We start from the raw sequence: 24653 nt of genomic DNA, 5'->3' as shown, positions 1-24653 counted from the left end.
TTAAGAAAACAAGCAGTAGAGTGATACCAATCTCAAGTTTATAAAAGATGAAGATTATGATCAGAGCAGAAGTCTGAAGGGGGAACCTAGTTACAATTTTGAGATTCTGGAGAGGAATTAATTGAGGTGCAACCAGGTTTCGAATCTAAGCTTTTCATTCTTGTATTAAAATCCCTCCATGGCTTCAACTTTCCAAGGTCTGTGCACACCTCTAATTCTGGTCTCCTGTGCATCTGATTTTGTGCACTTCACTAGAAGTGGTTGTGCTTTTAGCAGTCTAGGCCCAAAACTTAGAATTTCCTTCTTAAACCTGTTGCTCTACCATTCTCCTCCTTTATGGCGCTGCCTATACCCCTTTGATCAAGCTTTTAATGATGTGCCCTAATATCTCTTTATGTGGCTCAGTGTCAAAATTTGGCAGTCATTGTTATGAAGCATTTTGAGAAATTTACTACACTAATGGCTCTATACCACTGCAAAGTTTTACATTTGCAGTATTTTATTTTGTTTGTGATTATTATGAGGAATAAAGAGAATACTCCAGGGAAACACAGACAGAAAATTTGAGTTAGAGAAGTTGAGACCAGAAATATCAATAGGTGAAGAAACATTGAAGGTGAAGCCATTAACAAGATGGCGGCTGCTGGTTCAAGCTTTTGGAAACTTGAAGAAATTTTGTTTTGGCAAAAAAAAAACAAGGCAGTAACAAGCTTTTTATTGCCCTACTAAATTACATTGGGGGAAGTTCAAGACTTAATAATTCAGCTATCACATTAGTGGAGGAATGGAAATTTTGAGCACCATGGTTATAATTTCATTAGAAATAGCAATCAGGGAATCTTCTTATTTGTGGTGTTGTAAACTTGGGGCCAGTGGCAATCTCTTTTGATTCACACATCTTTTGGGAAATGAAGATGCAAGGCTGGTCCATGCTCATGTTCAGATGCTCATTGACCATTGTGTGCAAAGGCCAGCCTTAGACTGGGGTGGACAAAGTCAGAGGTCATATGACACCAGGTTATAGTCTAACAGGTTTAGGAGTGTTGCACCTTCATCAGGTGAAGTGGAGGGAAGCGCACAGGTGCAGAATATATAGAGCTATATATTCTGTGCTTGTGCGCATTCCTCCACTTCACCTGACACAGGAGCAATGTTGCAAAAGTTTAGGATTTTAAATAAACTTTAAATGGACTATAATCTGATGTTCTGTGACTTCTGACATTGGCCATTAGTATAACATTAGATGGCATAACAAGACATACAGTTTAGTTTTTTCCCAACAAATTAGATGTATGACTGGTGGGTCAAGAGGTGAATGAAGATTATTATATGTATAAGTTACATTTTAATTATGGACCTGTCTTTCTGTGCTTCAGTTCTGGTGTTGAAAAATGTGTTCTGGACTAGGCCAGACTACTCCAACCATTCTTAAGCATGTAGCCCAGACCATAAGTTTACAATTTATTTCTGTAAATGTACAGTGAAGAATTACCCAGATTAAGTTAGCGAGGTAGACTACCAGGTTTAAAACAGACAAAATTATTCACAAAATTACACAATGAAATATGAAGAACAGATTAAAGAACCTCTACAGAACACAGTCTATCCAAACTAGACTTAAGTATGCTGTTCTGAATATACACAACAGTCCCAATAAACAAACCCCCTTTAAAACACTGTATAAAATAGAATCAGATGCTTACAGATTGAAGTTAGAAGGGAGTGAAGAGAAAGTTTCCCCACAGGTCATTGTTGAACTCCCAACCAATTCTGGACTGGACTAAACTGCTCGGCTCGAGAGCTGACCATTCTACAGGTCACTTCTAAAACATGACCTCATTGGCCTGAAGTCTCATCTGTTTACATATAAACAAAAGGCCTCTCAAAATCCTTTTCATATCTGTACCAAACTAGTCTAATTGGAGCCTGGCTTGGTTTATTACCCCTCTGAAGAAAAATCAAGGACAGTGTATCCTTGAGCCAAGGAACAGCTTTTAGAAAAATAATGTGGCAAATGTAATGCCAGAAAAATTAAATTTGTTTGTTGCAAATAGCCAACTGTTGTGGAGAATTTGTACTTTGTGAAAACAGACCACAATCTTCCACAATAATATTCCTTTGGCTAAGTAATAGAATTTGTGTTGATCACATTTGGAAATATTTTCACAGACTAAAGAAGAGCAGTGAAATTTGTCTCCTTGTTCACTGTGGTAAATTGGTTCCAGAATGCATTGATATTCTGATCTAATTAAATTTCTACATTTATCTCTGTTTCATTTTAGGTTTCCACATGGCTATCAAAGATTTTTGAGGATCAGCAGATCCCCTTCTATGAAGTGAATCCATGGACCATGGATGTTCTGTATCGTCTGATGGAGCGGAATGAAATGCGTGATTGTGATATCATGCAGCTGATTGAGGATGTGAAGCAAAAATCTGTGGAGTATAAGTCTGATGGTTAGTTGGTTGCAGAATATTATATAGACTAAACTGAACACAGAATTTGGGCGGGGATATCAGTGTTACCAACGCTGTTGTGCTCTATGACAGTATTTTATGCTGCTGTTGTAAGCAGAGATAGTCCTTTTTTAGTTTAGTATTGAGGAGGTTGCTGAACTTGGTTGGAACGTTTTTCTTTTCTCCAAAAATCACATTATGCAAAGCTGTTTATCCTTTGTTTTGGATTTATTGTGAAGCATGATTTTCAGTTCCTAAATCTTGGAAACAGGTTTTTTAAAAAATCCAATTGTAGTTGTGAATTGCCATTAATTACTTCTGCTTCCACGTACTCATAGTTGGCATCCTGGTATTCCTCTAGATTTGCCCGTTTTTTTTCTCATCTACATGCAGGCCCCAAGACACATTGATTTTCACATGACCATCATTACTTCAACCTTGATCCTTCCACTGCCTCTAAATTGTCAGATTGTCTGAAATCCAGTAATAGATGAGTTAAAATTTGCTCAAATGTTGCAGAGAATGAAACCATTGTTTTTGATCCCCAACAGAAACTCTCTGCTCTTTTTGACGCCTCCATACTTTTTCTTGGCAATTGTCTAAAACGGAACAATTGAAGTATTTCATGAAAGGAAAGTCGTGCATGCCATCTTTATTAGAATTTTTTGAGGAGGCAGTACGCTCTGATAGATAAAGGAGAAGAAGCAGTAGATGGATTTCCAAAAGATGTTTAGTAAGTGAGATAACTCTTCAGAGGTTGGTATCCCATCAATTGCTCTCTATTTACAAATACATAGTCTTTGACAATAGCAATGCCTGTCACTAAGCGCCTCGAAAAATTTCACTTCTGGCAGCAAAGGAGTTGTGGCAGCTACATCCGCCATGTTCATCTCTAATTCACAGAATCGTCGATGCTTGATGGAGAGGATGAACCCATGGATTCCAGCAAGCTTTCTGATTATTCCAAGAGCCAGGGCATATTTTGCTCTTATGTCATTTGTGAGTCCGCAGCTTGCATATGGTCCACATGCTTGATCAGGACAATAGCACCTAGCCAAACTTTATACATCACTGGTCCTGACCTCATGTTGACCATACCTCCCACCCAAGCAAAGAGGTTCCTATACCAAGCTTCGTCCCCTGAATCAAGCTGTCTGTGTGTCTCTATTAATGGAGTCTTCCCACTCAACCCCCCCCCCCCCCCGGAAAAAAAAAATCTGGTCCGGAACATCAGGCTTGACCTCGTGTGGAGTTTTTACCCATTAGCAACTCTGTCAGTGCTGTCTCTGTAGTTGTATGTAGGGTGGTCCTATAATCAAATAAGAACCATGACAGCTTGGCAAGGCTGCAGACTGTTCTTCAAACCTGACTTCAAAGTTTGGACTGCTGTTTGTACCAGTCCTTTGGATGATTGGTATTATGGAGCTATCCTTACATGTCAAATCCATTGACTTGAGGAAATAGCAAAATTTCCTGTTGGCAAATGATGGCCCGTTATCTGTGATCAACACTTCTGGGATTCTGCGTATTGAAAAAGATGCATACAGCTTTACTATTTTCATCCCCATCTTTGACAAATGGACTGGATGCATGTCCAATCACTGTGAGTGGGTGTCTGTAATGACGAAGAATATTGAGCCCATGAAAGGTCCTGCATAGTCGGTGTGCAACTGGGTCCCAGATTTACCTGGCCATTCCCAGAGAGGTAGGGGAGCCGTTGGCAATAATTTTGTTCTTGTTGGCACTCTGGGCACTACCCCCACCAATATGGCTATGTCTGCATCCAAGCCTGGCCACCAGATGTAGCTGCTCTCTAGTATCATCATTTTAGAGATCCCTGGATGACCTTGGTGGAGTTCAGCCAGTATTTGTTGGCAACCTTTGCTCAGGACAATCACTCTTGCTTGTCATAACAATAAGACATCCTCTATTGTGTTCTGGTCTCGCCACGTCCAAAAGTGTCAGTTCTAGTTGTGATAGTCCTTTACGTACCCCCATCGCAACCATTTGTTTCAGTTTTGAAAGGACTGGATCTATCGGTATCCAAAGTCTGGTATTGGCAGCTGTGACTCTAAGTGTGTCCAGAAAATTTAATATCATTACAGACTGTTCCATTGAGGGTACTGGTGGTATATCAGCTAATGGGAGGTGGCTGAATGTGACCTTTTGGATCGTGTTTTAACTTGTAATTATAAGCACTTCACTACATGATCTCTAAATCTCGTTACATATTACTAGACGTAAAATAGCCTGATCCTGGGTCATTCTGTTACGTACTGCTCTAAGAAATAATCCCTGATACATTCCACAAATTTGTCTTCCATGTTAGCTTTACCCATCTGACTTGTCCAGTTAATTGAAGATTAAAATCTGCCATGAGAATTGTAGTGTTCTTATTGCATACATCCATCATTTCCTGATTTAGACTGTCCTACAGTGAGGCAAGTTTTTGGTGCCTCTCAACAATTCCTACTCCTAGTTATGTAATTTGCCAGGACACTGCACCCAGCAAGTTTCGAATGAAGCCTAGACCAGTGGAACAACTCTTTTGTACTACTGATGTGAGTGGTACTTACTTGGACTACAACAACTGGATCCTTTCCCAGCCGCTCCAAGTTCCTCCCTAGCCAACAATGCCATCCTTTACAGTCTCACACAACCCTATCACTATAATTTCCAACACATCAAGCTTCTGAGTTGATTTTACTTCTCTCTAATTCTGGCCCTCTTGCACATTCTCAGTGTCAACTCCTTCACCATTGTGGTTGGGATGGTGTTCCTTCTGATGTAGTGAGCTCGTTCGAGATTGTGCTTTGCTTTGTTGTTAGTTATAGTGGATGGGAAAGGGAGGGTTTCAATAGACTAAAGTACTTATTGTCGTTGATTTTGTTTTAATTTCAATGAAATGTTGATATTTCAAATTTTAACAAAGGTTTTTTTCACCCTTCAAATTACTTCCTTGATATAAGCTGCTCAGTCTCTTATCTATTTAGAACATATTTGCACATGGGTGAGGTTTTGGATTGCTAGTACCAAGATTCAAATGCTGATTGACAAAAAGTAGGGTGATTGTACTTGAAACTTCAGTTAAAGTTTACTTTTCTCTATCTCCTCAGCCGACTACTTGCAAGATTTCATTATGGAGAGTGCAGGTTTATCCTCCACTAGCCTCTCCAGTAATGGATCTAGCTGTCTGAAAAACCTGGTGAATAGCAGCCTTGCTTTGGACCTAAAAGATACCTCTCAAACCAGGTAATCATTTGATAGATATTATAAGCAAACGGTAGCATGTTTTGAAACCTTTGCTTGAAACAAACTGAGAAAGAACTTGAAATGGGAACCATAATTTGCACAAAAGGGCAAGTAGGATACAACTAAGTGAAATGCATTGGTGTTACTTTGAGAACTACTAATGAAGTTCAGCCTGCCTTTGGTCCCTTTCTGCAGGCCATTTCAATGAGCTCTTTGAAATACAAGTGTGATCGAAATAATCAAGATGAGCTATTTGGTTGGGACCTACAGACATGCTGAATTATTATTTAATGCTACATTTGTTAATCATGAGGTACTGATTGTTAAATGTTCTATTTACATGAAATATTATGGATCCCCACCCTCCCTTGTCTTGAAATGCATTAATGCTACACTGTAGTATTGCTCTTGGCCACCGATCATCTTCTGACCGACATGGTACTTGTTCATAGGCTTTGACAGTGAGCATCTGTGAACTGCTCAGACATTGCTGTCAGGCCCAATTTTGAGTGATCAATAATTAGGAATGAGAACCGTGGCAGTATTTTTCTTCACCCTATACTTGGGTATACTTAAATTCATATTTCAAGAAAGCATTTTTCCCCAGGTCGTGTCAAAAGATCTAGAAACATAGGAACAGGAGACTCTAGTCTGCAGTTCTCCATTGATTGTTCATTTCAATGTGACATCTAGGAATGGGAGTATGTTGTTGTTATCTTCATCTTTGGCAAACATTTATGCCACTGAGGATGATAATGATATTGTAGGCTTCCTCTAATTTGTTTCGACAAAGGTGTCATCCACATAGTGGACACAAAGCTGGGTTGGACTGTGGGGAGGGCTGTTCGTTCTAGTCTCTGCATCACTGCTTCTGCTAATAAACCTGATATTGGTGATCCTATGGGTGTCCCATTGATTTGTTTGTAGGCCTTGTCGTTGAAGGTGAACTGGGTAGTGAGGAGCAGATCTATTAGTTTGAGGATGCTCTCCTTGCTGATGGAGTTGGTGCTATCTGGTGTTTGTGTCCTTGGTTCGTCTTGTAGTGAGATCAGGGTTCCTTTGGCCTGGCTGATGTTAATTGATGTAAATGGGACCATTGCATCAAAGGAGACCGTGACTTTGTCCTCTTCTATCTTGGTGTCTTTGGTGTTCAGGAATTCTTGGGTGAAGTAAATGGAGTGGCGTGAATCTTCTGCGAGGCATTTCAGTTTACGGTGAAGTTCCTTTACTAGTCTGCTATGTCAGTATGCCGGGAAGTGCGACAATGGGTCTGAGAGGGACCCCCGGTTTGTGTACCTTAGGTAATCTGTAGAAACTGGGTGTGTTGGATCCATTAGGTTTCATTCTTTGGAGCTCTATCTTGCTAATTTCACCTGATTTGTGGAGTTTCTTCAGTGATGCTGTGATACGGTTTCTAGCTGTGGAATTGGGTCCATTGCCACCTGTTGATAGGTGTCTGTATCTGTGAGTTGTGAGTTCATCTTTTCAATATATTGTGTTCTGTTGAGGATGACGGTCATGTGCCCTGTCTTTTGAGTCTCTCTAGGGCTTTCCTTTCCTGTGTGTTGATGGTTTTCCCTTCTTTCTTCCTGCTTAGTGTTGGTGCTACTGTCTGTCTGTTTGGCCGGGTTTCTTCTGTTAAGCCCGTTGTCTTTCAGGGTTGATTTTAGTGCAGTTAGAAAGTCCTTTTTGTCCGCATCTCTGTAGTTGTAGTTCATTCCTCTCACTCGGACAGCTTGTTTTTTCCATGTCTGTTAGTGGTCAGTCCGACAGTTTTTTAATCCAAGCTTCTGAATTTTCTGTTATTCTTTTGTGTGAAGTTGTCCAGTTTTTCTTCTAGGGCTAGCTTTTTCTCTGTCTTGGTCTGCTGTTGTTTGTTGCTAATGGCTCATTCTAATGTGCTTGTCCATTCCTGGTCAGTTGCGTTGGTGTACCAAGTTTTTTGGCGTGAAATTTCCAGTTCGTATTTGTGGAGTTGGTTGTGGGCGTTAACCATTTCTCGCAGTATTCTGTGGCCGTTCTGTTCTGCTATTCTTCTAGCTTGTGGGGTGTTGAGAGGTGGTTTGCACTTGACACATTTTGGTAATATCTGTTTCCTGAGGCATTCATGTAGAAAATACAGTTGGTCTTGGGTGGCACTCAGTTGGATGGCATTGGTTTCCCATTTTTGGGCTAGTCTGAGCGTATTGTGACCTTTAGGTGTTTGCGATTTTTGAGAAGATTTGTAGCTCAGACCAAGACACACAACTAGAAAGCGGGACAGAACACTAGCGCTTCAACAGAGACTCATTGATGAAGTAACCTAGAATGGTGACGACACATCTGAAAACAAACCTACCAGCATAGTGAACAAACTTTACAACCTGACCTACAAATATTCTCAAAAATCGCAAATCTTCTCTACATCTACACTGCCTTTCCATTCATACTAGCCATGATGTGGAGGTGCTGGTGCTGAACTGGGGTGGAGAAAGTCAGAAGGCACACAACACCAAGTTATAGTCCAGCAATCTTATTTGAAATCATAAGCTTTTGGAGTGCTGCCCCTTCAGATTAAGTGCACCTATCTGAGAAAATGCATTTGGTCTGACAAAGGAGCCGCGCTCCAAAAGCTTGTGACTTCAAATAAACCTGTTAGACTATAACTTGGTGTTGTGTGCCTTCTGATTTTTTCCCTTTATACAGAATACAGACCCAGTTTGCCCAGTCTCCTGCTTCACAGAACAGACCTGTGTTTTCAGAATGTCTAGTGAACCCTTTGGTAAACTCCCTCTCCAGCACTAATATCTTTCCTGAGCTAAAAGGACCAAAGCTGCGCAAACTACTCCAGGTGCAGTCTGACTAACATCCTATACAGTTGAAGCAAGTCATCACTACTCCTGCAGACAATTCCTCTTGCAATAAAGGTTCATTCTAATAGCCTTCCAAATTGTTTGCTGCACCTGCATCCTTTTCCTCTGCACATGAAGGAACTAATTTAACTGAACACTAACATTGAGATACAGCAAGCTATTAGAAAGGCAAATGATACGTTGGCCTTTGTTGTAAAAGAATTTAAGAACAGGAGTTCTCAAATTGTGTCAATTGTACAGGGCCCTAGTGAGTGCAGTTTGGTCTCCATATCTGAGTTAAAATGTTGTGGCTGGAATACACTGAAGGGTTATCAGACTAATTCCTGGGATGGGGGTGACTGATGTATTGGAGAGAAATTGGATTGGTTAGGACTATATTGACTGGATGAATTGGAGTGGGATGGAGAATGGGGGGAAAATCTCACAAAAACCCGTAAAACTCTAACAGGACTGGACAGGGTAAATGAAGGAAGGATATTCCTGATGATCAGAATCCAGACCTTGGGACCACAATCTAAGGTTACAGGTAGGCCATTTATGGCTGAGATGAGGATACCTCCAGAAAGTGTTTGAGGCTAGAAAAATGAATATTTTCAAGAAGGAGATAAATGTTTTTTAAGGCTAAAGGAATCAGAGTCTGAGGAGAAAGTGGGGAAATTATACTAAGATGAATGATCAGCCATGATCAAAGTAATTTTTTTTTCTTTATTCCTAAATCAGCAATGCTGAGGCAAGTCAACATATCAGTTCAGATCAATTACTTCAACAAAATTGGGAAACTATAATAGCTTTTCTCATATATAGTTGACCACCTCACTCAATAAACTCATCAAGGAGTTTAAATATTGACTTTAGATGTGACCATTACTGTTGTGTGAATTGTATACCAATGATAAAAATGTTACTGGAATATGCTTTTTCTTTTATTGAATGATGCAGCGCAGAAGGGGTTATTTTGCCCTTCGTATCTGCTTCAAGTTTGTTGGAAGAGAATCCAATGAGTCCCCCACCAGTACCTTTACCCATAGCCCAAGAAAATATTTATCAAAATAAAAACCGAAAGAACTGTGGATACTGGAAATGAGAAACAAAAACAGAAACTGCTGGGAAAGCTCAGCAGGTCTGGCAGCAATTATGAAACAAAAAAATCAGTTAATATTTCTGATCCAGTAACCCTTTCCCAGAACACAGTATTTCCTCAGTTCCCTTTTTGAAGGTTGTTATCAAATCATCTTGCACCACACATTAAGGCAGTGTGTTACAGATTACAACGCTGCATTATTTGTTTTCCTTCCTGTCTCCTGTGGTTCAACTGCTGTCTCTTAATTGTATCAGCTTAATGAAATGTGACAAATGTATGGAGGTGACAGCATCATATGATATAAAGAAACTGTAACTTGCTCTGTTGTAGCCAATCTCAGGGTTTTACAGTTTTGTGGCTTTTTAAAAAATTCATTGACAAGGTGAGGGCATTGTGCATCCATACATCCATTCATTCACGGGATAGCCAGTATTTATTACCCATCCCTAATTCCCCATAGGGCAGTTAAGAGTTAAGCACATTGCTCTGGTTAGTCACATGTAGTCCATACCAGGTAAGGATAGCTGTTTCCATCCCTAATGGACACTAATGAACCAGGTGGCATCGACAATGGTTTCATGATCGTCAGATTTGACTCTTCATTCCAGATTGTTTCTGGATTTGTTTACTCTGTGCCTTATGAGATTCTGAAAACATCATCTAACTTTTGAAGTCAACATCTTTATGCAAGTATGTTTTAATTGAGAAACTTTATTGTAAATCTAAAGTGATATAATTAGAAGGCAAAATGAATTGGCAAACAATTAGATGACTTCAAGGTTGAATTTCTGATGTTACCTGAGTTGAGTTCATATTAAGTCTACAAACTTTCTTTTCTAGCCTTGTATTATTGAATTCATCTCATGCAGGGATATTTAAGGTTTTACTGCCTTTGCTGTATTTGTTTTTCATGAAGACTTTGAGAGGAAGGCTCACTTGTGCGATATAGGTTAATGTTCTTCAGGGAAGGAAATCTGCCATCCTTACCTAGTCTGGGCTACATGTCATTCCAAACCCATAGCAGTGTGGTTGACTCTTAACTGCCTTCTGGGCAACTAATAATGTCCACATCCTGCGAATGAATTTTAAAAAATATCTCAAACTGTGCACGTTAATGACCTTCTCAAAAACCCAAACTCAAGTTCATGCTGACCAAGCTGGGAAAAAGGAGTCAAGGGCCGCAAGTTCAAAGGACTCTGGATGTCAAGGGATATCAAAATTGTGATTAAAAAGAAGTACCATATATAAGGTACAGAGCATTAAGAACAGAAAGCCACTTCAGAAATACAGAGAGTGTCTAGGTTATCTAAAAACAGAAGTTAAGGGCAGAGAGGAGCCACAAAATATCTCTGGCAGATAGGATGAAGGAAAACCCCAACAGCATTCATGCAATAGTATTAATGACTTGCTCTCAAGAATGTGCTGCTCCAAATTTGAACCAAACTCTTCCAGTATACTTTACAACACTTGCATCTACCCAACAATGTGGAAAATTGTCCAGGTATGTCCTGTACACACAAAGCAGCACAAATCCATCCTGGCCAATGAGCCATCTTTCTACTCTCAATCAGTAGTAAAGTGATGGGCGATGTCATTAACAGTGGCATCAAATAGCACCTGCTTAGCAATAACCTCTTCAGTGACGCCCAGTTTGGGTTCCACCAGGGTCACTCAGCGCCTGACCTCATTTCAGCCTTGGTTCAAACATCGACGACCTGAATTCCAGAGGTGAGCTGAGAGTATGACAGCATTTGACATCAAGGCCACATGTGATAGAGTGTGGCATCAAGGAGCCCGAGCAAAACCAGAATCAGTGGGTGGCAGGGCAAACTGTGCACTGGTTGGAGTCATACCTGGCACGCAAGACAATGGTTGTGATCGTTAGAAGTCAGTAATCTCAGCTGCAGCACATCTTTTGAGGAGTTCCTCAGGATGGTGTCCTAGGCCCAACCATCTTTGGCCAGTTCATCACTGACGACCTTCCCTTCTTCATAAAGTGAGAATGGGAATGTTTGCCAATGATTATACAATGTTCAGTACCATTTGCAACTCCTAAGATACTGAAACAGTCCATGTTGAAATGCAACAAGGTCTGGACAGTATTCATGCTAGGGCTGACAAGTGGCAAGTAACATTAGTGACACACATGTCAGGCAATAACTATCTCCAATCTGAGACAATCTAACCACCACTCTTTGATATTCATCTGTGTTACCATCACTGGATACTCCACCACTGATCCTTAGGGTTATCATTAGCCAGAAACTCAACTGGACTCGACACACAAACATAGTGGCTACAAGACCAAGTCAGAGACTAGGAATAGTTCAGTAAGTAACTCACCTCGTGACTCTCCAAAGGTACAGATCAGGGCCATGATGGAATACTTCCACTTGCCTGGATGGGCGCAACTCCAACAACAATTGAAGCTTGACACCATCCAGGACAAAGCGGTCTGTTTGATTACCACCACTTCAAAACATCCAGTCCCTCCACCACTGACACTCAGTAGCAGCAGTGTGTACTATTCACAAGATGCACTGCAGAAATACCCCAAAGCTCCTTAGACAGCACATTCCAACCCTATGACTAATTCCATCAGAAGGACAAGGGGAGCAGTTGGTCGGAACACCAACTGTAAGTTCCCCTCCAAGCCACTCACATCCTGACTTGGAAATATATTGCCATACCTTCACTGTCACTGATTCAAATTCCTGGAATTCCCTCCCACCCTTGATCAACCTACACCATATGGACTGCAGCTGTACAAGAAGGCAGCTCACCACCACCTTCTCAAGGACGATTAAGCACAGGCAATGAATGCTGGCCGGCCAGCAATGCCCACTTCCTAAGGGTGAATAAAATAATGTGTGTTAAGAACAAGAGGATTACCAGAGGAAGATGGTGAGTTTCTAGAGCATTTTAAGATTATTAAGGTATTAGATGTTTTAGTGGGCATAAATCCCCAAAGCTTGTTGAGGTGGATCCCAGGCTGATTTGGGAGGCAAGGGAGGAGATTGCTGGGACTCTGTCATGACACATTGAATATTTTGCTGACCTCAGGTGAAGTGCCAAAAGACTGGAGGATAAATCAATCCGGTTCCTTTGCTCAAGAAGAGCAGCAGTGAATGGCCAGGTAATTACAGGCCAGTTAGTCTGATGTCAGTGGTGGGTTGATTGAGAAAGGTATGCGGGACAAGGATTGATCAGAGATAGTCAACACAGATTTGCTGGAGGGAGATCCTGACTGACTAATTTAATTGAGTGTTTGAAAAGCTAACTAAATATATTGATTAGAGTAGTGCAGTTGATGCAGTTTGCATGGACTTTGGTAAGGCCTACTTTGACCAGGTCCCATATGGAAGGCTGGCCAAAAAGGTTGGGGCCCATGGGATCCAAGACAAAGGGGCAAATAAGTGGATCCAAAATTGGCTTGCAAATGTGATGGAAAGGGTCATGGTGGAGGGTTGTTTTTCTGTGACCAGAATGTACCAAAGGGATCGGTGCTGGGACCCTTGCTATTTGTTGTGTATGTTAACATTCTAGATGTGAATGTAGAAGATATCATTCATAACTTTGTAGATGACATGAAGTTGGTGGTGACATTGATAGTGAGGAGGGTAGTCTCAAGCTACAGTTTGATATTGATCAGCGCATAAATTGGGCAGAGAAATGGCATATGGAATTTAATCCTGATAAGTGCGAGGTGATGCATTTTGAGAGTCTAAGAGAAGGATATACACAATGAATGATAGTTGCTATGGAGTACTGAGGAACAAAGGAATCTTTTGTATGTGCAAGTTCATCGATCCCTGAAGGTATCAACACAGGTAGGCCGGGATACGTGGGATGCTTGCCTTTGGCTGGGGTATAGAAATAGGAGCAAAGAAGTCTTATTATAACTTTATAGAATGTTGGTTAGACCACTGATCGAAATCTCTGTGCAGTTCTGGTCGCTGCATCATCGGAAGGACATGATTAGCCTTGAAGAGATTTATCAAAATGTTGCCTGGAATGGAAAATCTCAGTTATGAGGAGAGACTTTCATAAATATTATGAATGTGTGTTAGTTGGCAACGCCTTCCCTGTTGGGACATGCACTGGGAATTCAGCTAAAGGCAACCCTCTGCCGGAACATCATATTTTAAAGTTACCCCTGGAAGAGCCATTCCAAAATTGGTTTCAGCCTTGAATCCATGAGCTCAGATTTTGTAGAGTTGGAAGAAAGAAGGGCAAACTTTATTGTTCTTTGGCCTTTCAATATCTGTTCTTGAACTGCTTGTTGTTGTTCTAAAGTGAAAAGTTGATTCTTGGCTTCTGACAGTCCACCACGCCAACTGATTTAGTGTCTACAAGTAACTGCATACAGGAGAAATATAGATTGATTACTTAAAATTCTATATTGTAGGACGTACTGTATTGAGAAAAGTACTCTGAGTCATAAAATCACCTCTAGATACATCTTGACAGTTGGACAAGGGGGTTTATGGACGTTGCAGACAATCTTCTCCGCAATTAACAGTTCAAAAGGCACCTAAATGCTATCCAAAGAAAACCTGACGCCACTCGCCCAAGCAAAGGATCCCTGACCCTCTAAGGATATCTGACGTGCTGTGTCCTTCCTGCTTCAAAAGACCCTTGACCCCTGTCCTCAAGGTGTACTGGGATCAGATCCAAAGGGTATTCAAAATAACTTGGAGCAAAATATTAATATATCAATATATTTTAAGGTGAAGACAAAGTAGTTTAGAAGGGATCCAAGGAAACTTTTTTTTTACCCAGACTGTGGTAGAAATATGGAACTTGCTGCCTGAGCGGGTTGTGTGATATTACAGACTTCAGATCTTTACTAACTGTTTATGGATTGAATGAATCAACAAAGATAAACTATTAACTCAAAAAATACTCAGTAATAACTCTGCCTGGAATAAACTAGAAAAGAATAAAGACAAACCTATACAGGAATTGAAAACAATTAATCATCTCTGGAAAAAGAACGAGATTACATAAGCAAAATGCTTTGACACTTGCTTGATAAACTGGATGCTTTATGCCATCTGCAGAAGAATTTAAGGAGTTAACTCCTTGAAAGCTGTGTCTTCAAACAGGCAGTTAAGGCCAATTGGAACAAGGAGCAAAGAAGCTTTTTCTGATAAGAGGGCAAGCTGCAGACTTGCCATAGTTTAGATGAAAGGACTTTAAAGGATGAAAATCTGTATACGAATCGAACACAAGGACTCCACCTTTAGCAGACCTTCGAAGAACAACACTGTGTAAGGATTGAACCACGCACGCTTTCAGAGACCAATCACCATTGGTTTGAAATTCTGGCCAGATTTTACTTTTGATTGGATAATAGCCAAGTTGATTGGGATGCTTAACTTGCTTGAGGAATATTATTTTGGTTGTTACATGCACTAATGTTTAAATCATTGTTTCAGTACTTGATTGTCTTGATTTGGGGTGACACAGTGGCTCAGAGGTTAGTACTGCTGCCTCACAGTGCCAGGGACCCAGTTTCGATTCCAGCCTCTGGCGACTATCTTTGTGGAGTTTGCGCTTTCTCCCTGTGTCTGCATGGGTTTCCACCAGCTGCTCTGGTTTCCTCCCACAGTCCAAAGATGTGCAAGTTAGATGGATTGGCCATGCTAAATTACCGTAGTGTTCAAGGATATGTCGGTTAGATGCATTGGCCATGATAAATGCAGGGTTACAGAAATAGGACGGGGGAATGGGTCTGGGTGGGATGCTCTTTGGAGAGATGGTGTGGATTGTTGGGTCGAATGATCTGTTTTTACACTGTAGGAATTCTATAAAAAGATTCTATTAAAGATTGAGATTTCTTAACAAGTAGCTGAATTAAATGTAACTTGTAATGATTTACCCACAACACTGGTGAAGGTGGGTACTCTTATAACATTTAAGAACACTTTTGAAATGCCAGGGCATAGTAGGTTATGGACCAAGTGCAAGTAAATGAGATTGTTGTAGTTTGGTGTTTGTTGGTCAGCATAGAGATGGTTGCCCAAAGGGCTTGTTTCTTTTCTGTATGACTCTATGATTCTCTATGACTAATTTAGTCAGCACTAGTAAGGTCAGTGTTTTATTTATCATTCTTATTTCCTTTGAGAAGATGGTGGTACTCTGCCTTTTTGATCAGTTTCAAGGGAATTAGGATTGCGCAGTGTAAGTATCTTATATGTGATTGTAGTTAGATTTCAGTGTCTGTCTAAGAACAGTATTTGAATTGTATCAATAAATTAATAGCACTGGGAGTTTTTTCTTGGATGTCACAGTTTAAAGGATGCAGGAGGAATTCCTTATCCCATAAGACACAAAGTGTAGGGCGGCACAGTGGCTCAGTGGTTAGTACTGCTACCTCAGTGCCAGGGACCAGGGTTCAATGCCAGCCTCTGGCAACTGGCCGTGTGGAGTTTGACATTCTCCCTGTGTCTATGTGGGTTTCCTCCGGGTGTTTCACTTTTCTCCCACAATCCAAAGATGTGCAGTTAGGTGAATTGGCCATGCAAAATTGCCCGTAGTGATGTATAGGTTAGGTGGATTAGTCAGGGTTAAATGTAGAGTAATAGGGTTGGGGAATGGATCTGGGTGGGATACTCTTTGGAGGGTTGGTGTGGACCTGTTGGGCCAAATGGCCTGTTTCCACACTGTAGAGATTCTATGATTCTATGATAGAAGTATGCATTTGCCCATCAAGATTGCACCACTAATTAATGAGATTGGGGCTGATCTGATAACCCACAACTCCATTTGCCTGACTTATCCTGTAAACTCATGATTTCCTTAGGATCAAGAATCTGTTTATCTAAGCCTTGAATATGCTTAACCTATCCTCAACATCCCTCTATGGAAAAGAATTCCACAGATGCTCTGCCCGCTGAAAGAACAAATTTCTCCTCTGTCTTAAATGAGCAACCACTTATTGTCAGATTATGTCCTTTGGTTCTGGACTCACTGGCAAGGGGAAACAACTTCATAGAATCCCTAAAATGCTGAAAATTGTCATTCAGCCTAACCCTCCAAAGAACATCCCAATCTTCCACCCTATCCCCTTAACCCCATATTTACCATTGCTAATCCACTTAGCTTGCACATCCCTGGACACTATGGGATAATTTAGCATGGAAATGTGTTGCTGGAAAAGCGCAGCAGGTCAGGCAGCATCCAAGGAACAGGAGAATCGACGTTTCAGGCATAAGCCCTTCAGGCTTATGCCCGAAACGTCGATTCTCCTGTTCCCTGGATGCTGCCTGACCTGCTGCGCTTTTTCAGCAACACATTTCCAGCTCTGATCTCCAGCATCTGCAGACCTCACTTGCTCCTCGATAATTTAGCATGGCCAATCCACCTAACCCGCACATCTTTGGACTGTGGGAAGAAGCCTGAACACCTGATGAAACCATACAATCACTGGGAGAATATGCAACCTTCACAAGGACAGTCATCCAAGGTTGGAATTGATTCCAACTCCCTGATGCTGCGCCACTCAGCACTTTTCAGCATTTACTTTTAAACACCTTCTAAGAATCTTTCTCATTCTTCTGAATTCCAGTACAAGCCTAATCTTCTCAACCTCTCCTCACAAGAAAATCCCTCCAAATCTGGGATCATCCTTGTGAACTTTCTCTAGATTGCCTCCAATGCCAGTATATATTCAAATGCTATATGCTCTTAGCCTGTCTGTACAACAGTGCTTGACTAATTATATTATTGCTTTATCTACCTGAATGAACATCAATATCTACTTTAAAATCTCTTCCTATTCAAATACTTGGGTTTACATACATATTTCAGTGTCATTTTGTGCCAATGATGTTCCCAGTTTTTGGTGAACATAAAGTGAAAAGAGGTGTTTATCAAATTTTTTTAAAAAAATTTTGTTTCAACCACATTACCAGAAAGGAATGCTTGAATTCCTCAATGCATTTTGAAAACGGGCAGGCTGTCTCCATGCTTCTAATTGTTAGAATATTTAATTATTTTCTATTTCATCTTAGTCTTAATTTCTAATTTCTTCTGCTTACAATCCTGCTCCCTTTCAATGCTGAAGAGCAGGAAGAAGTCATTGTACATGTTGGCACAAATTACATAGGGATGGATGAGGTCCTGCAAAGTGGTTGTAGAGAGCTAGGAAAATAAGTTAAACACCAGGATCTCGTTGGTGATGATCTCCAGATTACTTCTGGTGGCACATGCTAGTGAGGGTAAGAATAAGAGGATATTTTCTGGAGCAGAGGTGACCTGTTCAAGAGGGATGGGTTGCGCCTGAACTGGAGGGGGACCAATATCTTGGTGACCAAGTTTGCTAGTGCTGCAGGGGAAGGTTGAAACTAGATTGGCACGGGGAGGTAGGATCCTCCCGGCCAGGGAGGCAAGTGCGTGGCTGGAAGAACATACGGTAATCAGAAATAGTAAATTGAAGAGACAGTCTGGCTGCAACATGACAGAGAGGAAGAAATACCTACTAGATTAAATTCCATTTATTTCAATGCAAGAGGGTATGTGGGACTGGGATATTATAGCCATTACAGAAAGATGGCTAAGGCAGGGACAGGACTGGCAACTTAATGTGCCAGGGTGCAGGTGCTTTAGGTGGGACAGAGGTGGTGGAAGGAGGGGAGGGGAGTTGCATTTTTGATTAAGGTGAGTATCAATCACCGCAGTAATCAGAGGTGAAATAATTGAAGGATCATTCAGTGAGGCTTTATGGGTGGAGCAAGAAATAAGAAGGGGATGGTGGCATTATTGGGGTTGTACTATAGGCTCCCAAATAGTCAACGGGACTAAGAAGAACAAATATGCAGGAAGATTGGGGAGACTTGCAGAAGCACTAGGGTTGTTGTGGTAAACATAGACTAAACTGCCAAAGTATTAAGGGCTTAGGTGGGGTGGAATTTATCCAGTATATACAGGCAAGTTTCCTCAAGCAGTATACAGAAGGTCCTGTTTGGGAAGGGGCAAAACTCGACCTACTCTTGTTAAATAAGGCAGGACAGGTGACGGAGGTGACAGTGGGAGAGCATGTTGGGACAAGTGACCATAGTTCTATTAATTTTAAAATAGTTATGCGAAAGGACAAAACTGTTCCACAGTTTCAAGTTCTAAAATGGTGAATTTTTTTGGAATTAGAGAAGAGCTTGCAGGGGTTGATTGGAGTGGTTTGTTTGCAGGCAGTGGAGCCTGAGGCTAGTAGGAGGCCTTTAAAAGTGAGATAGATAGAGTTCAAGGTCTATATGTTCATGTGAAGGTAAGGTTGACAGGAATAGGAAACCTTGGATGACAAGGATATTGAGGTTTTGACCAGAAAAAAGGAGGTGTGGCTCGAGTACAGACAGCTGTGATCAAGGGAATCCCTGGAGGTATACAGGGAATACAGGAGTTTACAGAAGAAGGAAATTAGGAGGACAAAAGGGGATAATAAGGTAGTCTTGTCTGAGAATATTAGGTTGAATCCAAAGAGGTTGCGTAAGTATATTAAAGGAAAAAGAATAACTAGAGAGAGAAAGGACCCCTCCAGGACCAAAGCGGACATGTATGTGTAGAACCGCAGGAGATCAGCGAGGTTTTCAATGAATATTTCTCCACTGTGTTTACTGTGGAGAAAGACATGAAGACTTGGGAGCGGGGGGGAAGTTAGTTGTCATATATTGGGGACACTCCATAATCACAGTAGAGCAGGTGTTGCATATATTACAATGTATGAAGGTGGATAAATCTCCTGGTTCTGACCAGGTATATCCAAGAACCCTGCAAGAGGCTAGAGAAGAAATTGCAGGGGCCTGGCTGATATTTTTGCATCATTGTTAGTCACAGGTGAGGTCCCAGAAGACTGGACAGGATCAAATGTTGTGCCAATATTCAAGAAGGATTTCAAAGAAAAGCCTGGGAACTATAGACCAGAAAGATTAACATCTGTGGTGGGGAAGTTATTTGAGAAAATTCTGGGGAATAAAAGATATATGCATTTGGAAAGACAGGATTTGATTAGGAATAGTCAGCATGGCTTTGTGACTGGGAGATCATGCCTCTCAATTTTGTTAGAATTCTTTGAAGTGACCAGGAACATTAATGACGGCTGGGTGGTAGACGTAGCCTGTATGGATTTCAGTAAGGCCTTTGATAAGGTTCCACATTGTCGGCTGTTCTGGAAGGTTAGATCACATGGAATCCAGAGGGACCTGGCAAATTGGATACACAATTATCTTGCTGGTAAGAAGTGGAAGGTAATAGTGGAAGGATGTTTGTCAGACTGAAGGCCTGTGACCGGTGGAGTGCGTCAGGGGTTGGTGCTGGGCCCATTACTGTTTCTTATCTATGTCAGTGATTTGGATGAGAATGTACAAGGCATGATTAGTAAGTTTTGCTGATGATGTTAAAATAGGAGGCATTGTGGACAGTGAGGAAGGTAATCAGAAATTGCAGCAGGACCTTGATCAGCTGAAGAAGTGGGCCAAGGAATGGCAAATGGAATTTAATACAGATAAGTGTGAAGTCTTGCATTTTGGAAAGTCAAATTAAGACAGGAGTTTCATGGAGAATGGTCAGGCCTGAAGGAGATTAGTGAAACAGAGGGATCTTGGATTTCAGGTTCACAGTTCTCTGAAAGTGGAGTCACACACAGGGAAGTGAAGAAGGCTTTTGGCACACTGGACTGCATCAATCAGGGCATTGATGTAGAAGTTGGGAAGTTATCTTGCAGTTGTACAGGATGTTGGTGAGACTGCACTTGGAGTATTGTGTTCAGTTTTGGTCACTTGTTATAAGAAGAATGTTATTAAACTGGAAAGAGTGCAGAAGAAATTTACAAGGATGTTGCCAGGACTCAATGGTCTGAGTTATATGGAGAAGTTGGACAAGCTAAGACTATTTTCTTTAGAGTGTAGGAGACTGAGGGGGGACCTTATAGAAGTGTATAAGATCGTGAGAGGCATGGATATGGTGAATGCACTCAGTCTTTTTCCCAGGGTTGGGGAATCAAGGACTCTGGGGCATCAGTTTAAGGTTAGAGAAAGATAAAAGGGAACCTGATGGGCAACGTTTTTTACAGAGTGGTATGCATATGGAATGAGCTGCCATTTTGGTTGGCATGAACCAGGTTGAGCTCAAGAGCCTGTCTCCATGCTGTAGGACTTCATGACCCTAGGAGTGTTGTTGTGGTTCTGTTCGCCGAGCTGGGAATTTGTGTTGCAGACATTTTGTCCCCTGTCGAGGTGACCTCCTCAGTGCTTCGGAGCCTCCTGTGAAGCACTTCTGTGATGTTTCCTCCGGCATTTATAGTGATTTGTATCTGCTGCTTCCGGTTGTCAGTTCCAGCTGTCCGCTGCAGTGGCCGGTATATTGGGTCCAGGTCGATGTGCTTGTTGATTGAATCAGTGGATGAGTGCCATGCCTCTAGGAATTCCCTGGCTGTTCTCTGTTTGGCTTGTCCGATAATAATAGTGTTGTCCCAGTCGAACTCATGTTGTTTGTCATCTGAGTGTGTGGCTACTAAGGATAGCTGGTCATGTCGTTTCATGGAGAAAGTGAGGACTGCAGATGCTGGAGATCAGAGCTGAAAATGTGTTGCTGGAAAAGCGCAGCAGGTCAGGCAGCATCCAAGGAATGGGAGAATCGACGTTTCGGGCATAAGCCCTTCTTCAGGAAAGTCTTATGCCCGAAACGTCAATTCTCCTGTTCCTTGGATGCTGCCTGACCTGCGCTTTTCCAGCAACACATTTTCAGCATGTCGTTTCATGGCTAGTTGGTGTTCATGGATGCAGATCATTAGCTGTCTTCCTGTTTGTCCTATGTAGTGTTTTGTGCAGTCCTTGCATGGAAGTTTGTACACTACATTGGTTTTGCTCATGCTAGGTATCGTGTCCTTCGTCCTGGTGAGTTGTTGTCTGAGAGTGGCTGTTGGTTTGTGTGCTGTTATGAGTCCTAGTCATACTACCAGCAAACAAAGGCAGAATGACAGTCATTCTGGATAAAGCAGAGTACATCCAAAAAGCACAACAACTATTTGCAGATACCAACACCTACCAAAAGAGGGAGTTTGACCCCACCCCACTTCTCACCAATAGGATAAACAACACACTGAGGAACCTACAAAAAAACGGACAGATAACCAGGTTTGACCTACAGAGAATGAAACCTGAAAGCAACAACACCCCCAGATTCTATGGACTACCGAAAGTGCACAAACCAGATATCCAACTCAGACCTATAGTATCACTGCCAGGGACACCATCTCACAAACTGGCTAAAGAACTACAGCAGAAACTGAAACACCTCATCAGCGGATCCAGACACTCTATACAGTCAACACAGGAATTCTTGGACATCATCAGAAATATACACATGGACAAGGAAGAAACTGTGGTCTCATTCGATGTAACAGCACTGTTCACCTCTATTGACAAAACCCTAGCCAGAGAAACAATAGCTAACCTACTGGACATACAGAACAGACAACAAGACTGGGAACCTATCAACAAAGCCTGCATACTCAAACTACTGGACCTGAAGAGGGCAGAGATGAGCTGCCTTCTTGAACCACTTACTGCAGTCCTTGGGGTGTAGATACCTATAATGATGCTGAGAAGGAAGTTTGAGGGTTTTAACCCAATGACAGTGGGCGGCGCGGTGGCACAGTGGTTAGCACTGCTGCCTCACAGCGCCAGAGACCCGGGTTCAATTCCTGCCTCAGGCGACTGACTGTGTGGAGTTTGCACATTCTCCCCGTGTCTGCGTGGGTTTCCTCCGGGTGCTCCGGTTTCCTCCCACAGTCCAAAGATGTGCAGGTAAGGTGAATTGGCCATGCTAACTTGCCCGTAGTGTTAGGTAGGGGGTAAATGTAGGGGTATGGGTGGGTTGCATTTCGGCGGGTCAGTGTGGACTTGTTGGGCCGAAGGGCCTGTTTCCACACTGTAATGTAATGTAATGTAATCTAATCTAATCTAAATGGACAGTGAGATAACTCCCAGTCAGGGTGGTGTGGTGACTTGCAGGGGATGGTATTCCCATGCGACTGTAAGATATAGATGCAGAAGTGGGCTCTCGAGCCCCATTACTATATTATTCAATGAGAGACCAGATCTGATAATCTTCAATTCCTGGATGTTGTTCATGGGGGAATTCAGTGATCTTAATGCTGTTGAATTTTAAGTGGCATTTGATAGATTCTCTCATGTTGGAGGTGATAAATAGTTTACCAAAAAACATCAAGAAGCAGTCCATTGCCACCATATCCATGCCAGCTGTTGGTGAATGGATAAAGTTAGCTGTGTGAAAGTGCTTAAAATTGAGTCTGTCAATGATTTCCAAACAGTTCAGACATTAGGCCAGTCAGAAGATGCTCAGTATATCAGGCTGCATCTGTGGATTGAGAAACAATGTTAATGTTTTAGATCAATGTCTTTTCATCTGAATCTGTGATCAGTGTGGTGTGAGAGAAGGCAGAATAAGAGGATCTCACATGAAATAAACTCTTCTAATATTTAATTATAAATGTTATTCCTTCTGAAGGGGTGTATGCTGCAACAGTGTGCTTCTACCAGCATTCCAACAACATAGTAAATTAGAATTCTAAAATAATATAGAACAGAAAGTGGCCATTACTCATTAATCCCACCTTCCTGCTGATCCTGTGTAAATGCTGGCAAGCTGTTTAACTTTGAAGCTTGAATCTGACCCATTCTTTGATCCAACCTACACATTAAACATTTCATCACAAACTGAAAGTAGAATCCATAAACCTGACAAATCTTGGTTTATAGCTGAGAATTTTTTTTGCTTCGTACGGTATTTAACATTTTCCTCGTGAATGCTTAATATCTTATCTATCTTTTTAGCTTTGTGCTTGCAATAAAAGATTTGACCTCTGACCATTTAGCAGCTGAGAACAGAAGTCAGATGGTTATAATTAGTGATTTGTCGAAGAAACTGACTGAAGCCATCAATCTGGAAAAGTCTCTGGAAAAGTGAGTTCTGAAGGGCTAGTGATGCTCTGTTTCTATGCTTGTTCCTTTGTCCTCTCTTGTGAAAATGTTGATTCCCTGCTTGGAATAGTTCCATAAGGTTGAGCTGAACATACCCTCACAGTGGAAGATGGTTTGGGTCGTTGGTCATTCATTTCAGCTGCAGGACATCCAACATCTTCAGCTGCTTCGTCAATAACCCTCCCTCCATCATATGGTCAGAAGTGGGGAAGTTTGCTGATTGCACAATGTTCTGCTACCTCCCTGGAGTCCAAGGAAGACTGAAATATTATGGCCTGTGCTTTTCATGATTTGTGCTGTCACTTTTGTCAAAATCCTCAGGTGCTTCTCATTCAATCTCTGTGCTTTGTTAAATCTAAGTGCCAAAAATCTCTCCCCATTGGCTTCCTTATTAATTTTGACTGACTTACTTCCTCTGTCAACATGGCCTGGGTAGAATCCTCCTCTTTTGTAAAGACAGATGCAAAGTATTCATTTAATATCTTCACCATGTCCTCTGTCACTGTGTGCAAATCCTTTTTTTGGTCTCTCATTGGCTCTGCTCTTCCTTTTAACTATTCTCTTACTGTTTATATGCCAATAGAAGACTTTGGATTTCCCTATATATTATTTGTTAGTCTTTTCTGATAGTTTGTCTTTGCTTTTCTTATTTGCTTTCTCACCTTTCCATTAAACCTGAAGTATTCATTTTGATTTTCAATAGTATGTTCTGCCTTATACTTGTTATAAACACACCTTTTCTTTCTATTGTTAATTTCTACCTCCTTGGTGATGTAGTGAAATTTGAATTTGTTTGCCTTACCTTTTACCTTAGAGGGAATATATCTGAACTGTACCCAAACTATTTGCTCCTTGAAGGTGGCCCATTGCTCAGTTTCTAACCTTCCTGCCACCCTCTTGTTCCTGCTCAATTCTGTTCAAGCCCATGAAGGTCAGTGCTTGCCAACTGATTATTCTTGCTCTGGATTGTTGCGTGTCATTTTCCAGCGCAACCTGAACCTTATGGTACAA

General features: G+C 41.4%; 1 protein-coding gene across 1 annotated transcript in view; it reads left to right on the top strand.

Moving 5' to 3' along the window:
- The window catches only part of haus1 (HAUS augmin-like complex, subunit 1), a 47108-nt gene that overhangs the window by 1606 nt on the left and 20849 nt on the right, over positions 1-24653 (top strand). The window contains exons 2-4 of the mRNA XM_087990952.1: positions 2283-2457; positions 5574-5709; positions 23496-23624. Coding sequence (XP_087847078.1) covers positions 2283-2457; positions 5574-5709; positions 23496-23624 — 440 coding nt within the window. The remainder of the gene's footprint in view (positions 1-2282; positions 2458-5573; positions 5710-23495; positions 23625-24653) is intronic.

Source organism: Chiloscyllium plagiosum, unplaced genomic scaffold, assembly GCF_037043375.1.
Source record: "Chiloscyllium plagiosum isolate Xiang-an unplaced genomic scaffold, Cpla_swu_hap1 HiC_scaffold_1, whole genome shotgun sequence".
Taxonomy (NCBI): Eukaryota; Metazoa; Chordata; class Chondrichthyes; order Orectolobiformes; family Hemiscylliidae; genus Chiloscyllium; species Chiloscyllium plagiosum.
The sequence above is the reverse complement of the archived record's forward strand: the minus strand, read 5'-3'. Positions and strand labels throughout refer to the sequence as shown.